Source organism: Phacochoerus africanus, chromosome 11 (genome assembly GCF_016906955.1).
Source record: "Phacochoerus africanus isolate WHEZ1 chromosome 11, ROS_Pafr_v1, whole genome shotgun sequence".
In the NCBI taxonomy this organism is placed as follows: Eukaryota; Metazoa; Chordata; class Mammalia; order Artiodactyla; family Suidae; genus Phacochoerus; species Phacochoerus africanus.
The window spans coordinates 70,453,777-70,471,706 of record NC_062554.1 but is presented as its reverse complement, the minus strand read 5'-3'; the positions used below and the strand labels follow the sequence as shown (position 1 = coordinate 70,471,706).

The window sequence follows — 17,930 nt, the reverse complement described above, 5'->3', positions numbered from 1 at the left end:
AAGTTTGCTTTTATAGACACGGATGCTAGTCTAACTGATGATGAAATGAAAGGTTACCACAAGATTAGCCAGTCAAATCCAATGAAACACATACAGTGAAAAACTCTCATGAGGGATGTCACTCATTCCATCTTTACAGACGAATTGTGAAAACCAGAGGACAGCTCCAATAAGAGGTATAATACACAATGACAAAAGTAACCAGAATTTTTCCAGGTGATATATCAGCCTGAGGAGGAACATTTATATATTCACCCTTTGCATTTTGGAAGCACTTAGTCATTTGTAATTAGTGAAACATACCTGGCTTAAAATGTGGTAAAGAATGAACTCCAGGCCATGTGTCCTCATTGGGCGTCCCAAGAACCTAGTGGAGAGTAGGAAATTGTGGAAACAGACTTATTATTTCCAAAGCACTCAAGATTCTCCAGTGTAGAAAACAGTACACGACATATGATGAAATTCTGGATTTTTTTTTTTCCATTATCATGTGCCAGGAATTTTATTTCAGTAAAAAACAAACCCAGCTAAAAAGCCACCCAAGTTGAATGTCTTAACAAATTAAAATGTCTTAACAAATTAAAAATTAAAAATTTGTTAACATTTTAACAAATGCAGCTGAATATGCTAAAATAAGTTAAATCTGATGCATTTTACCAACTCCTAACTTAATAAGTAGGCTTAGGACTCAAAGGATGAACTGCTATCTTCATGAAACTGAATAAAGTATGTATGTGTGCCTCATGATTCTTTCATTAGCTTTTATCCTTTACAGTATCAGATGGGTCATCATTGAACAGTTATGAGAATTGTGTCACTTCTTCCACCACATCCTCTGTCTGGGTATCAGAATATTTCAAAGAAGCAGGACAGACAGCTTAGAATGCTCCCATGCTCTACTGGCCAGACTGTCTGTTACAGTTACCACCTTTAGTCACGTGTTTTATACTTTCTTCATCTTCAAATACTGTTCTGCCTACACCATATTTTTCCATCCACATTTCCAGCTTCTTCCCCTGTCTCCTTTCCCATCCCCACCACGTTTGACCTAGTCCAGGGAATTAAACAGAAATTCCAGTTCAGGTATAACTGGGCATACTCTATTTGAATTTTCAGTCCCACCACCTATTGCTATTATACGCAATGATCGTTAAATCTCCAGTGGAGAATAGTAGGCTTGAAAGGTGAGGAGCACAGAATAGGGAGTCATGCTCCTTTGATCCCCTACTTACTAGCCATGGGACCTCAAAGAACTTTTTTTTCCTCCTGTGTACCCTGGAGCTGACAACAGCACCCTCCTGGTCTGGGGGAGCCCACCATCCAGCATGTAGTAGGCATCATGTTGGGACCAGGTGCCCTCCAAAGCACCCACAGAAAACGGAGTCAGGCCCAGCAGGTGAAGGCCATGGGGAAGAATCTAGCCCACCCGCTTTTTCCACAGGGACTCCCTGATCTGTGGAGTCAGTGCCAAATGCTGTAACTCAAACTATGCTGGACCAACACGGAGAGTCAAGTGCGTTAGAAAGCGGAAGAGAGAAAGCCGGAAGCTGGCAAAACTGGAGGCATGGTATCTGTCTTCCTCTTTCTGCGTTGCTTCACTTTGTAAAATAAGCTCTAGTTGCATCCACGTTGCTACAAGTGGCATTATAATCAACGAGGTCCTGCTGCACAGCACAGGGAACTATATCCAATCTTTCAGGACAGAACATGATGGAAGAGAGTATGAGGAAAAGAATATATATGACTGGGCCACTTAGCTGGACAGTAGAAATTGACACAACATTGTAAATCAACTACATTTTAATAATTAAAAATTAAATTAAAATCAATTAAAGTGTAATTAAATTAAAAATAATGTAAAAAAAAAATCTGGAGGCACAGTTGACATTAGGGAGAAAAGGACGCCTATTCATCTCTGTCTCTGAGGCCCAGAGGTACCACTAGACAATGGGGAGACGCAGAGCTCTGAGTCTATGTATGACTTCCTGGGGGGGGGGAGGGGGCAGGGCTGTGAGGGCAAAAGCTGGCACATACAGCGAGTGCTTCCTGCACTGCTTCCATGTGAATCAGAGTTACACACATGCATGATGTTCCTCATTGAAACCTGGAATCTAGGTTCAGGAGATCAGGGAATGCAATTCTTTAAAATCATCTTGGTTAACTTTGCAAGCACTAATTAATACTAACATACACAGGCAGATCTACTCAAACAAGGTCCCACCCTGGAGGGGCTGGGTGAGAGCAGAAGGTGACAGGCCAGAGGGGCCCATGGTGATATAAGACAAGAAGAGAGGCAAAGTCAAGTCACAATTGTGACAACAGGGTCCCTGCAAAAGGCATGCCCCCCTCTCTTTCCACCAATTCTGCCCATGATTTCAAGAAAGAGAGGCAATCAGGTGTGTGGGCAGTGCACAGCTCATCTAGGGGATGCTTCACTTGGAGCTCCCACTGAATTCCGTGCAAAGGACAAACCACTAAGCTTTGGCAACTAAAGGGAGAAACTTTCAGCCCCCAAAATCCTATCTTGATCAAGATCAATCCACCACGTATGAAATAGAACCTCTAGGGTTTTATAAACACTGAAAAGTCCAGGCAGAACATGCAACTCATTCTCTCATTCCTAATAAAGGTAGGATTGATACCCCGATGGCCCACATTTCTACAGTGTTTGTGTTAAAGCTTTTTCACAGGCACTGTACTGCCCCATATACAGTGTCCAGTCTCAGAGGGCTTATCAAATATTCTGACCATTTTAGAAGAATTACCTGCAAAGTAAAATACATAGGACTTTTTCTGAGTTATTCTAGTGTTGACTGATGAGATTCCAGACTTCAAATTCTTCTCTTGTCTACCACGCCTAGGCCATGTGCATGGGAAATAGAAAGTGGGCAAGGGAAAAGAATTCAAAATCAATGCTGCTTCCTGGAAGAGCCTTTTTAGAAAGGCAACGGGGGTGAAATGCATGTTTAGAGTTGATGGGCTACTTATGCCCTAAGGGAAGTGGGTGTGTCATCTTTGATGTCAGAGTGGCTTCTGTGTCTCCCTGTTCCTTTGATGGTTCATCTCTTCACTAGGCTAACATCCGTGTGTCGTCACAGTAGACAGAGGACTCTTCTGGTCTTACCTATGTGCTGACAGGTACAGCATAAATCTTGCTCATTGTGTCAGCCTTATGATGGGCAGAGGAAGACACTGAGAAAAAGAGGGCCTCTCTGCTGAAACATCTACTTTACAAAGAACAGAAGAATGAATTATACACTCCCAGAGCTCAGAGCTGAAGAATGAGGGCTTGTCAGAAATACTGACTTGCCCTTCCAAATTATTAACAGCTCTCACATTGGCTAGTCTTTGCTTTTGCACAGGCCCCAGGGCTGCTAAAATTAGTTCACGGGCTTTCCTGGAACAAAACTTGCAGTTTAAGCACAATAAGAACTGCTTTCCTGGGTCAAGGGGTCAGGGAAGTCTCTAACAGGGATCGAGCACAGAGGAATTCTGGCCTATTAAATGCAGATGAAACCTGCTCACAGGAGTGGGTGCTAATGAAGTTATGGGTGGACCATGCTGGGTTCCCAGTCTGGAGTTTACTGTTTCATGAGGCGTGAATTCTCCAGCAGGGCTGATCACTTCAATCAGACTTAGCAAGGGCTCTAAGGAAATGGAGAACAACTGAGTAACTCTGATGATTTTGAAACTGACATTCTGGGGAGTTCCCATTGTGGTTTAGCGGGGTGCAAACCCAACTGGTATCCATGAGGATGTGGGTTCGATCCCTGGCCTTGCTCAGTGGGTTAAGGATCTGGCATTGCTGTGAGCTGTGGCGTAGGTCGAAGACGTGGCTCAGATTTGGCGTTGCTGTGGCTGTGGTGAAGGCCAGCAGCTGCAGTCCTGATTTGACCCCTAGCCCGGGAACTTCTATATGCCTCAGGTCACAGTTGCAACCCTGAAAAGCAAGCAAGCAAACAAACAAACTGACACTCTGAAAGTCCACAGCAGCTCCAAGCTCATGACTGCTTCCCAGCTGTACTACTTTAGGTTCCGGAAGCTTTTTTGTTGGTTCCTCAGTGGGAAGTCCTAGATAAAATTTGTGAAGAAGCTCAGCAGAACTCGGCTTGGATATTACACACTCTGTTTTGGAACAGATGGTGTCAAGTTCAGAGATGCCCCAGGGAGAAAGCAGAACTCCTCAACTTGTCCTGCTTGTGTGCTTTCTATCTAGAAACAATCACAACTAAGTGCGTAGAGCTGGAATTCAAAATCAGGTTGGTTTGACCAAGGCGATTCTGGGCTCCCAGGAGGATCGGACTGAGAAGTGGGGCTCGGATGGTGTCAAATGATTCACAGACAACTAACCAGACTCTAGAAGGAGGTTCTGAGTATAAGGAGCAAGGCTTTTTTTTTTTTTTTTCATTTTTTCTCATTCAATCTCTATTCCAGAGCGTGTGTGTGTATGTGCTTGCGTGCATATGTGCAAATACACAGACACACACACACACACACACACACACGGTACTAGTACCAACCTCTTCGGCATTTTCATCAGTGACTTAAAGGAAGATACAAAAAAACCTTACATTCTCAGCTGATATGAAATAGAAGGGATGTATGGTATTCTGATGGCTGAGACAGGAAGAAAAAATGTTTCATCTGAAAGGAGCAACTGGCTGAAGCTAACACCGGGAAACCTAATAGCAATAAACATAATGTCCAGGATTTAGGTTCTACTCATTAGTTGCTCAAGATGGGAAGACCCAGCAGGCAATAATTTGTATAAAATAAGACCCAGGGCTTTTAGTTGAGCACAAATTCCATGAGGTCACCTAGTGGAAATTAAAGAAGACTGAGGTGGGCTGACTTGAAGGTGGCCCCTGAGTCCCTGGCTCCTGGTGTTCATGTCCTTCCCCTGGAGTGTGGATGCGACCAGTGACTTCGCTTCTAACCAAAAGAGTAGCTGAAGTGATCAGATGTCACTTCTGTGATTACATCGTGTGAGATGCTGACGCCCATTTTACTAGGAGACTCTTCCCCTTGAGGGCTTCGAGAAAGCAGGTGGTCACGAGAAGGCTGCAAGATAAGGAACTGAGGTGGCCTCAGCCAAGAGCCAGCAGGGACCTGAGGCCCTTGGGCCAGCAGCCTGCCAGAAGCTGAATGGGCTTGGGAGCAAATCCCTCTCTAGGACACCCTCACAAAAGATGGCCAGCCCAACTCATACCTTGACTGCAGTCCTGTAAGACCCTGAAGCCAAGCCCCCAGCTAAGCCATGCCTGGTTTCCTGTCCCCCAGCTATTGTGAGATGGTAAGTGTGTGTTCCAATGCTAAGTTTGTGGTACTGTGATTATGCAGCAGTAAACAACAATGCAGATTTAATCACTGACTCACACCTCTACCAGCCAGGGCCCATCTGGATGGCTGTACCAGCCCCAGGTGACCAGGTGCTGCCTGTGAAGAGGGACAAAAATAAATACAGCAGTAGTCCAAGGTTGCACTCAGAAAGGTCAGGGGGTGCTCCCACGTCCCAGGAGGTGGGCTGGACATGTCTACCCTGAGTGAGAAAGAAACGGTTTGGGACGGCACCTTGAGTGGCTCAGGCACCTGCAGTGTTGATGGGGGCCCGGGGGGTAAGGTATTAATAAATGACAAAGGCGGGCAATCCAGGGACTAGAGCTGTATAAACGGGAATTCACGGTTTTATGAGGTCTCATCAGAACCAAGGGTCGGACTGTACATTTTGCATTCGGATAAAATAAGGATCAAATTCTGTTTCTCTAGACACAACTGTAGTGTGCCATAAAAGTCTAAAGTAACATGGCCACAAAGAGTTTGGGGGATAAGATGAGGTCATGCATTGACATCTACCTTCGTTTTTACTTAGCTGTAGCTATAACTTAGGGGGCAGCTAGGGAGAGATGAGGTGATAAGAAAGAGGATATATTAGATGAAAGAGGGTAGAGTAGGTATGGATGAAAGCTTTCCTTCCCTGTTTTCTATCCAAAGTATATGTCAATGTCAGTTATTTTGCAGGGAACCAGCACACTCAACCGCTATTATCAGAATATCTTGAAGGCAAAATACATGTGGTTTTTTGCATATTATGTGTGTATGTCTGTATTTATAGTTGCTCCATCACTCCTTAGGCCTTACCTAAAGTGCTACCAGACAAGGGGTTATCATGTTCAGACTGTTCATTTTTGGCAGTGACCAAGGGCACACAGGTTGGTGGGATTAGAAGAGCTGCTGTTAACAGCTGTGTGATTCCAGGTTAAAGCAGCAAAACCAGTAATGAGATTCTGCAGAGCAGGGAGCTTTACCCAGCATAAGCCAGCAGGGGGAGCCACTGGACTGAGAAAATGAAAAGCTGCGGGGCTTCAGAAAGCTGTTTGACTATTTAATCAGCTGTTCAACTGAAGGTGTTTGGATTGAGGGAGATGGTGTTTCCGAAACATCGTGCAGAATTTTTGACATGGCAAAGGTTTAGATGTGAAGGAACCCAAACGCGTAAAGGATGAGGTCTAGAAGATATAAGTCTGGCTTAGAGGTGCTTGGCTGCACCTGGGAAGCATTAAAAAACATAGATTAAATAAACTACCAAAGACTGGCACCCACCTCAGAGACTCTGATTTAACTAGTGCAAGGTGCAGGTTAGGTATGTGGAATTTTCCAAACCTCTCCAGTGATTCTAATGTTGCAACAAGGCTGGGCTGGCTGACCAGCCCCATCTAACTAGGCCATCTCTCAGAGGCCCTGGGTTTAGGGAGATGGTATATAGATTTTTTTGTTAAGTCTTTAGCCTGGGTCCAGAGACTACAAAAGACTTTCAGCACATGAATGAACAAAACAAGTAGTTGGCTGTTAGAGAAATGAGAAGGTAACTAGAAACTAAACGTGAAAACTATTCCAGGTAACACTCTTAACTGCAGTGAAAGCAACTCATTTAAAATATATTTTCCTCCAATGAAATTTTCATTCTTTTCCCTCTCCCTTTCCTCCTACTGTTTCTACTCTCTGTCTCACTAAATCCTGACTCCCTCATTGATTTCATTCTCATTTCCACAGCTTCTCCCTTCTTTCCCCTGAGTGATGTTATTGTGTCAGGGCTTCAGACTGTCAGTCCCCCTGCGGCGCCCTTTGGAAATGTCCCTGCATGTTGTTCAGGAGCCTGAGGGTGGAGGCTGGAGGGGGCGATATTGCCAAGTAACTGCAGCAGAAGTAGGCTGACTGCCTGAAGCAGCAGCACACAATGAAAAAAATAATAATAATAATAACCTAGGAAGAGGCATCTGGAGGCTGGAGCACTAGATGTTAAAGCCTTGCTGTTCAAAATGTGGTGCCCAAATTAGCAGCATCACCTGCAGAAAGCAGCTCAGACCCCATTCCCGACCTGATGAATCAGAAGTTATAATTCAACACGAACCCTGGGTAATTCTTGCGCAAACTAAAGTTTCAGAGCACTGCTTTAAAGAATTCATTCTAGGAGCTCCTGTTGTGGCACAGTGGGTTAAGAATCCAACTGCAGTGGCTCGGGTCACTACAGAGGCATGTGTTTGATCCCTGGCCCAGTGCAGTGGGTTAAAGGATCTGGTGTTGCTGCACCTGCGACATAGGTTGAAGCTGAGGCTCAGATTCAATCCTTGGCCTAGGAACTTTAAAAAAAAAAAAGAAAGAAAGAAAGAAAGAAAGAAAGAATAAAAGAAAAAAAAATAATTTGTTCTAACTGAATTTTTCAACCCCAAAAATATGAGCAGTAGACAGGAAGTTATCACCACAAGCACACCTTCATTGAGAGTTCCTGTGTAAGATTATTTGTTTAGACAGCATTTGGAAAAGAGGTGGCCTCCAATACTACCAGGAGCTAGTAGTGGTGACAGTGATGGCACAGAAGACAGGCTGTAAGTCACAGCTCACCTACCAACACCTGCTTTCCTGTCCTTTAACATCTTATACCTTAGGTGTCTCTTACAACAAGAGGCTGCAAATCATTTCTCAAAATTGGCAGAATGTGAAGAGTAACAAAAGAAATACTCAGTTTTTCCACGGATGTTCTTCACTTTCACTGCAAACTTGAGGCCAATTAAAATTTAGTGACATGTAGATGTGTCATAGATGACATATAACACATGCCCAGACTGACTGCCATCTTCTTTTTCTTGAATGAAAGTATTTTTCCTATTTACTGAGCACTAACTGTGTATGAGGCAGTGGGCTAAGTATTGGGAGTTGGAAAAATTGGGAACTTTCGTTTTCTCCTTCTGAATTTAGTTTAAATATGCATTTTTATTACATTAAAATTGAAAAGGACAAAGCTAATTGAACTGATTCCTAACACTATGAAACTATGACATTCCTGAGAGCATTTTAAAAAATTACAGTTTTCAAAAACATGTTCATGTGAATGTATTAGTTTCCCGTGGATGCTGTAACAAATAACCACATACTTGGTGGCTTAAAATAAGAGAAACGTAATTCTCTTGAGGTTCTGGAGTTGGAAATCAGAAATCAGGTTCACTGGGCCTCTGGAGGCTCTAAGAAAGAGTCCCTTTCTTGTGTCCTCCAGCTTCTGGTGGCTAAGGATTCACTGAACACTTTAATTTCTGCCTCCATCTTCACACCCACTGTCTTTCCTCTTCTGAATCAAATCTCCTTCTGGCTCACTCCTATAAGCCCACTGATAACTGCATTAAGGGCCCTCCTGGATAATCCAGGATAATCTCCCCATTTCAAGATCCTTAACTTAATCCCATCTACAAAAGCCCATTTTCTAAATACGGTATGATTACAGGTTCAGGAATTAGGGTCTAACAGATCTGGTGATTGTTATTTAGCCTACTACAGAGTAAAATGAGCATTTAACAAATATTACTTCTAAATGATACTCAAAGTAGATATTTTATACATATAAAACATGAAGGAAACAGAAAAAGCTGTGGAAATAAGTCTGCTTGCAGCAAAACCATCACATCAGCTACCTGTTTGCAGTGCTACACCTATTATGGCATACTTTTTCTTTCTTTGGACCTAGTGCACAGAATTTTTTTTCCATAGAATTTTGTTTTAATTAACATAATGAGTACCCATGAGCTCAGCTCCATAGAAAAGAACTAGACTGGTTAACAGCAACCACAGCTAACTCCATGGCTCAGGCTCTATGTGACCACCCCGTCTCCCCCACCCCCAACTGCCATAAGCTCCATCCTGAACCGTGTTCATCACTTTGGCTTTCTTTTTAATATAATTTTATTGCCCTTATAAAGATTATAAAATAGTTTTATCTTACGTATTTACAATTTTCTCTACAGGATACAGGGCTATTGCTAATCTTTTGAGATTTTATTTTTTCATTTGACACTGCTAAGATTCATCCAAAGCCCCTGTGTGACTATCATGTGAATGGAATATGACTCATCCACACTGTACTGATAGGCATTTGTGTTGTTATAAGTTTCTGCCCAGGATTCAAGAAGGAAAATTGCATTATGTACAAATGGCAAGCTGAAAGCTCAGCAGTGATCTTATTATCCTTTCACCACTATAAAATTCCATAATACGAAAATAAAATGTTGGCACCTAAAATGGAATTGTGTTCCAACAGTTGGAGAACGCACAATATATTTCCCCAAAGAAACAATCCTCTACATGGTGGTTGGTCCCCTGGCTGCTGCACAAAAGCCTGCTGAATTCATAACAAACCAGAAAGCACTACAGAGCCAAACCACTGGGTCCAACACGGCTTCCGATAAAAACTCAGCCACCATGGAAATGGCAACCCTTCCTGTGGAGGTGGCCAGGACAGGGCTCCTGTCCCCAAGACTCGCCAGGCTCTAGAGTGGGGCAACAAGTCCAGCCCAGAGGAGGAACAGGATAGCCTGAGGCTTTCAAGCCCCATGGAGATGCTGTGGTGGAGACTGAAGTCAAGAGGGAAGGGAGTCAGGCTTGGGAAAAAAGAGCACACTCCAACAGAAGGAGGGGTGGGGAGGGCTCCTCAAAAAGTGAATCTTGGAGTTCCCATCATGACGTAGTGCAAACAAATCTGACTAGGAACCATGAGGTTGCGGGATCGATCCCTGGCCTTGCTCAGTGAGTTGGGGATCCGTCGTTGCCGTGAGCTGTGGTGTAGGTCACAGACTCGGCTCGGATCCCGCATTGCTGTGGCTCTGGCGTAGGCCGGCAGCTACAGCTCCAGATTCAACCCCTAGCCTGGGAACCTCCATATGCCACGGGTGTGGCCCTAAAAAGCCAAAAAAAAAAAAAAGAAAAAGAAAAAGTGAATTTTTTTTTTCTGTGTTTTTAGCACTGGTGAATGGGGTGGGGGTTGGGGGCGATAACACAAGATGGGGTCCAGAGGCTGCCTACAGAGGACAGGCTTGGATTTGCTTTCTCATCTTCACAACCTTTGTGCCTCTTTCACAGAGGCATTTACCTGCCCCGAGCATGAGGCATAGGAGAGGCAGAGCTGGAGGCTCCTAGAGGAAATGGGGAAGACTGAAGCCAGGTCCCTCCCCACCTTGTGCTGTTGTGTCTGCAGGGGGTGGGGGTTGGGGGAGGGAGAGCAGGGAGAGTTAGGGCTGTGCCTGTGTTAAAGAATATGTAGGTCAGGGCCTGCCTATCAAAAGGAAATCCATACATTTACCTGTTCTAAAGAAAAAAAAAAAAAAAGATGCTGTTATTTTTAGAGCTTTGAATGGGTTATGCAGGAATGAGTGAGTTACAACTAAAGCAGTTAAAATGTAGGTCAAGATAATTCTATAGAACATGCTACATTTGCAGTATTTTATTAGAGTATTTGCAACTGGATATGTACTATTCCAATCTATACAATTACAACACGCAGTGTTGAAAAATACAATTATATATTACTCATTTACTCATAAAAAGTCAGTGTGAACTTGTTATTGTCAAGGACTGTGCTAGAAGCTAGGCTGCCGCTGTGGCAAAGACAGTCCTTGAAGAAGGTGATCTTCCTGACAAGCTCTAGGTCCTCCAGGGCCCACAGGCCTGTTCCTTCCTGGCCAAGAACAGATTCCTGATCTCAATACAACAATCTCTGGGCAACTGACATGAAACACCACAGACCTTCCACTGCACATAGGTTACTTACTCCTGACAGATGCAGTGAGTCAAGAACTGGTATTTAGAATACCAAGACTAAAACTGAATATTCATAATCTAAAATTAGTAAATTACTTAGAGTTGAAAATGAGGTGTTCTATCAGGAAGTATGGCTGCCCCGGAAGTCCTGACAACTTCAGACGCTCTTGACAGCCATGGGCCATCAAGAGAGCTGGACTTGGGGCAAGTCTCTGGACAGCACTGAGCTATGGGTTCATTAGTGTTACAGGGAATTAGCAGTAACTTTTCAGTTGCTGTTACACTTGATTTTAAATTCTAAGCTGGTATTAATTTAGCTTCATCAGTACCAGATTATTGTGAGCTATCTTGTTAACTTCACACTACATTGAATGCATGTCTGCATCAGTGGAGTATGTGGCCACTTATTTTCCAATAACTAGAAATTATGACAGTTGCGCATTGTGGGTTATATATGAATCAGCTAAGAGACTCATGCTAAAGCAGATATATGCCTAATTCTTCTACACCCCTTAATCTGGATGTTTCAGACGCTCCCTGCAATGGACTGAATCTTTGTGTCCCTCAAAATTCAGATGTTGACACCCTAACCCCCAGTGTGATGGCATTTGGAGGTGAAGTCTTTGGGAGATAATTAAGATTATATTTAGGTCAGGAGATGGAAGGCTTCATGAAACGATTCAGGTCCTTATAAAAAGAGGATCTTTCTGGGAGTTCTCGTCGTGGCTCAGCAGTTAACAAATCTGACTAGGATCCATGAGGGCACAGGTTTGATCCCTGGCCTTGCTCAGTGGGTTGAGGATCTGGCGTTGCTGTGAGCTGTGGTGTAAGTCACAGAGGTGGCTCGGATCCTGTGTGGCTGTGGCATAAGTTAGTAGCTACAGCTCAGATTTGACCCCTAGCCTGGGAACCTCCATATGCAGCCCTAAAAAAAAAAAAAAAAAGAGGATCTCTCTGTGTGCACACTCCAAGGAAGGCCACGGAAAGACACAGACAGGAAAAGGGCCCTCACTAAGAACTCAACCATGCTGGCATCCTGATCTGGCACTTCCAGCCTCCAGAACTGAGAAATGAACGTGTGTTGTGTGAGTCCCTCAGCCTACAGTATTCTGTCTCAGCAGTCAGGAGTGACTCAGACACTGACACTTACTTGTCGTCTCCACAGTTACAAAGGAAAGGGTGGGGTCAGCAGGCCAAGAGATCTGCTGCCTGCCCAGGTGTACCAAGGAAAAGAGGTGAGAATGCATCCTAGAGGAGCCCCAGGCGAGAAACACAAACTCTATTCACCCTTGACAGAAAGTTTATATAGTGTTCAGAGGGGCTGGGGGAGAGGGCTTCAGCTTTTATGAATACCAAATGCTATATAATGAATAAAAGTCCTATGTGGTTCCCTGATTTATTTTTTAAGTTTTACTTCTTTTTTCACTTAGAAAAAAAACCCTGAAGTATAGCTGATTTATAATGTTGTATCAAATTCTGCTGTACAGCATAGTCACTGGGCCTACACATATATACATTCTTTTCCTCATATTATCTCCCATCATGTTCTATCCCAAGAGACTGGACACAGTTCCTTGTGCTGTACAGTCGGCCCTCGCTGCTTATCCATTAAATGTAAGAGTTTGCATCTATCTACCGAGCCCAAACTCCCTGTCCATCCCGTTCCCTTCCCTCCCCTGGCAACCACAAGACTGCTCTCCATATCCATGACCTGTTTCTGTTTTGCAGATAGGTTTATTCGTGCCATATTTCATTTTATGTTTTTATTATAGTTGATTTATAATTTCTGTCAATTTCTGCTGTACAAGTGACCCAGTTATAGATATATATATATATATGTATATACACACATTCTTTTTCTCACATTATCCACCATCATATGCCATCACAGTGACTGGATATAGTTCCCTGTGATACAGCAGGACCTCCTTGCTTGTCCCCTCCAAATGCAATAGTCTGCATCTACTAGCTCCAAACTCCCAATCCATCCCACTTCCTCTCCCTCCCCCCGGCAAACATAAGTCTAGATTTCACATATAAGTGATATCACATGGTGTGTGTCTTTCTCCTTCTGACTTACTTAGTATGAGCATCTCTAGCTGTACCCACATTGAGGCAAATGGCATTAATTCATTTTTTTTTATGGCTGAGTTTCCCTGATGTTTATAAAGATACAAAATGGTGTCTCAAACAGTCTGAGTGACTTGCAAGGGTGGCACAGCCAATGGCGACGGCTGCGGGGAGAGGAGACGGGATGGTCTCTGAATGTCAGGAATCTAATGGGCTCCTTCCTGTTAAATTATACCGTGAAAATAATTTAAACACACAAGATGACCCTTGACCATGAATTTTATCCTCACTGAAGGGACGAAATGGAAATCAAAGATACTCAGACATATCATGGGTTAGGCCAACAGTGAGGTCTCTTCCTAGTCTCCACCTTCCTTCTCTAAGGTCATGATCTTTTGTTATTTCTTGTGAAGTTGTTTTCACTCTGTATGATTGACACATCACAAAATATTGTTGGCATGGTTTATTATTTTCAGTAAAGGATAAAGTTTCCCAAAAGTTTGGACTCTAGCCATTGATACATGTAGCCTCCTCACACAGAGGAAGCTGTCAGCAGCTGTGTTAACTCCTCTCTCAAGAAGGTGGCGTTTTGTCACCTCCTCTCTGCTCTGCTCCCTCCTCCAAATGACAGGTACAGGGGACAAAGGACAGCCTTGCAAGATTGCCTGTCAACAAAAGGAGCAAAGGCCCAGCCCAAACAAGTCATAGAGACTTCTAATGATCACGGTCTCTATAAAGGCAGGTAACTTAGTTCTTTCAAAGAGCTCACTTAGATTTTCTAACATCCAGCCACCTCTGTCTTACTGTTTCTTGTGATTAAAGGAGGCTCACAGTGCAACATGCTGAGGGGCAGAGATTGAGGGTGGATAGGCATATTTGAAAGATTAAAAAAAAAAAAAACAATGAGGATTTTGGTAAGTGGCGCTGCTGCCTCAGAGTCCTAAGGACTCATTCTTTCAGTAAAAGCAAAATTAAACTCAAAAAGGAAGGATCGCTGCTGCTCTTATTTTCTTCCCTTCCTTTAGAGACAGTGCAGTTGGCTCAGAGTCTTACTTGACAAAAGTAAGACTCTTTGACAAAAGTGTCTTGGGTAGATGCATTTTCAGACTATGCTGTAATTCACAAACAGAGCCATTTGTGCCTGCCTTTCTCCTCCTAGCCTTGTCAAAAGACGGAGTCAGCAGACGCAAGATTAAGGTCATCCACAGTTCCTTCCAGCACTGGACTTGAGTCCAAGTACAACCACCATCATTCTCAGCACTTTCTCAGTCCATGAGCCATGCTTACATGAGTGCAGTTTAATGACAGCTAAGTCATAAACCTCCCTGTCCTTCCTCAGCTTATCCACTGAGGAAGCCTTAAACCTCCTCCTACTTGAACTGACAAGCTAGGTTTCCCCAAGATGCCTTTGCAAATGTACTTTTCTATCTTTGGACCACCCCTTGGAAGAAACCCATCTTTTTCTTAATTGGCTCTTCTATCACTGATTCCAGAATTAAAAAGATCCAAACAGTGCAAAGCATTCAGTTTTATTATGGTGTGTTCACAACCTAAAACAGAATTTGATTCTCTTATTCACATGTACTAGGAAAAGTGTGGGTACTAGATTAGAAACAAACACTTTGAAAATACTCAGTCCCTCCCACCCCTGACCAAGACCATTTATTTTAGAGGAGGCCAGTGGTGACGCAGGTGAACAAATGAAATATCTCAAGACCTACATCCCCATTTCTTAATTTACTTTGAAATTACTCAACATAATTTGCATCAGATCAGGCAAGCCTGTGTTTGGAGTGAGGGTAGGGTAGAAAACTCTTAGTTGATAGAGTACAAGGAATATTCATGGTTGTAGACTTCACGGGGCATGAATGCAAGATGATGACATTAAGTCCCAAGGGCTGCTACTAGGAAGAGGTGTCTGGAGAGAGCCAGCAGAGGGCTAAGGGAAAGGAAGGTCTCCACCCTATCACCAAGTGTCCCCTTAGTGCAAGACAAGTTGATACATCATCTGATTTAATCTTCCCAGCAAAGCTTCCATGTGTGTCATATACTTCCACGTTACAGATGAGGAAACTGAGTCTTAGGGATGCTAATGGTCTTGACTAAGGCTTCACTGTGCAGACAGAAGAAGCAAGATTTGAAGGGAGGTTCTGGTTCCAGAGTCCACACTCTCTACCCAATGTGATACTGTTGGCAGGCTCTAGGCTCAGTCTGTATCATTCCTTCTGTGATGAGACTGTCCCCCCGAGCCCTGACCCAATCATTTTTCCTGATGGGAAGGTTCCATCACATCCTGGAGGCAGGGGGATGCTGCAGAGGGGTAACCCTAATGATGAATGAGTGCATTTCTTCCTTAACCTTGATAATCTCTGTGTGTTTTACATTTGTCCCCATTTAGCTCTGAAAAGAGTAAATAATCACATCATGTTCTACAAGACAATCCATCAAATGGAATCAGCTTAACTAATGAGCTCTCTTGCTCTGCGTTTACAAGACTATCCCCAGATCTGAATTTACATCATGGTTTGCCATTTACTTGCCAACTACCTGGTCTTGGTAGGCAACTATGGTGACAGCCTAGCCTCCAAAATCAATCTATCTGTACTTTTATCTCTGCTTAAATATTGAAAATGCTATAACTTAACTTCTTTTATCCTCGTTAGTTAACTTCCCTGTGTCTCAATTTTCTCTTTGGTAAAATGTCGATAACAAAGAGTACCAACCTTGCTGGCCTCTTGGTAAGAAGACTGAACAAGGTAATCCATGTACTTAGCGTCCCATGTGACACACATGTGACATGAATGTTAGCTGCCATTGCCATCATCACCATCATTATCATGTTGATGGGTTCATTAGCTTCTTTAAGACTCTCTTACCTTTAATGGTTATGTGAAATAATAATACCTATTTCACAACATTATGAGAGCTAGTGAGATAATGCATAAAAAAATGTTTCCTGTCGCTTTGTTAGCCAACAGTAATAGCAGTATTGGTAGTGATAAAAATATTTATCTATTTCCTCCTTGTTGGACTTCTTTATTCAGAAAGTTTTCTGTCTTTGTGACTATTCAGAAACTCCAAGAAGTCTCATTAAATATTTCTATAATAATATAGAAATAGAAATATCTAACACTTTCAAACTATTCTGTAGAATCATGTGTCAATGTATAATCCCATCAAGAATATGAGAGTATTCTTGACGGGTTGCCAAGGGGGAGAGGGAGGGAGCGGGATAGATTGGGAACTTGGGGTTAATAGATGCAGACTATTGCCATTGGAATGGATAACCAATGAGATCCTGTTGTGTAGCACTGGGAACCATTGTAGCATCTAGTCACTTATGAAAAAAGAATGTATACATGTATGTGTAACTGGGTCACCTTGCTATACATACAGTAGAAAACTGACAGAACACTATAACCAGCTCTAACGGAAAAAATAAAAATCATTATTAAAAAAAAAGAATATGAGTGTACACAATACTCTGCTATAACCTATATGGAAAGGAGTCTGAAAAGGAATGGTATGTGTATGTGTATAACTGATTCACTTTGCTGTACACCTGAAACTAACACAACTTTGTAGGTCAACTATACTGCAATAAAACTGAAAAAAAAAAAAAAAAAAGGAGTTCCTGTTGTGTCTCAGTGGGTTGAAAACCTGACACAATGGCCATGAGGATTTGATTCTTGGCCTTGCTCAGTGGGTTAAGGATCCGGCATTGTCTCAAGTTGCAGCAAAAGTCGAAGCTGCAGCTCAGATTCTGTGTTGCCATAGGCCTCACACGCCACAGATGCGGTTGTTAAAGGAAAAAAAAATTTTTTTCAGGAAAAGAATATGAGAGTACATATTTCACCTTGCCAAGAAGCAGGAATGATCATTTTGAAAAATCTTCCCTGAATCATTATATATCCTGCAGCAGCTGTGAAAGTCAACTTTTTTTTTTCTCCTTATTAAAGTATAGTTGATTTAGAATGTTGTTTAAATTCTGGTGTATAGCAAAGTGATACAGTTACATGTATATATTCATTTCATATTATTTTCTGTTATGGTTTATTACAGGATTCTGAATATAGTTCCTGGTGCTAAACAGTAGGACTTTGTTGTTTATGCATTCTATATATAATAATTTGCATTTGCAAACCCCAAACTCCCAATCCATCCCTCCCCCACCCCCTATTTTTTTGCCATTTTATTTTTTAAAAAGTTTTTATTGGCGTGTAGTTGATTTACAGTGTTGTGTCAATTTCTGCTGTATAGCATAGTGACCCAGTCATACATATACACACACACATGCTTTTTTCTCGTATTATCTTCCATCATGTTCCACCCCAAGAGATTGGATACAGTTCCCCGTGCTGTACAGTAGAACCTCATTGCTTATCCATTCCAAATGTAATAGTTTGCATCTACCAACCCTAAACTCCCTGTCCATCCCACTCCCCCTCCCCACCGCCCCGGCAACCACAAGTCTGCTCTCCCTGTCCATGTTCTGTTTCTGTTTGGTAGATAGGAGCATTTTTGCCATATTTTAGATTCCACATATAAGTGATATCATATGGTATTATTTGTCCTTTTCTGACTTACTTCACTTAGCATGAGACTCTCTAGTTGTATCCATGTTGCTGCACATCAACTTTATGTGGCAATCACCACCATGACTAAGACCAACAAAAATCAAACTTAAATTTTGTGTTACTATCATACAGAAAATAAGTGATGGAGTAGCTGGAACCACCATCCATGGATAATGACAGTACATCATATGTGCTGATAAATGA

General features: G+C 42.6%; 1 protein-coding gene across 2 annotated transcripts in view; it reads right to left on the bottom strand.

The window, feature by feature from the left end:
* Positions 1-17,930, bottom strand: part of CDK14 (cyclin dependent kinase 14) — a 619,947-nt gene that overhangs the window by 168,525 nt on the left and 433,492 nt on the right. For both annotated transcript variants that reach the window (XM_047751802.1, XM_047751803.1), the window contains one exon: positions 304-367. In XM_047751802.1, coding sequence (XP_047607758.1) covers positions 304-367 — 64 coding nt within the window. The remainder of the gene's footprint in view (positions 1-303; positions 368-17,930) is intronic.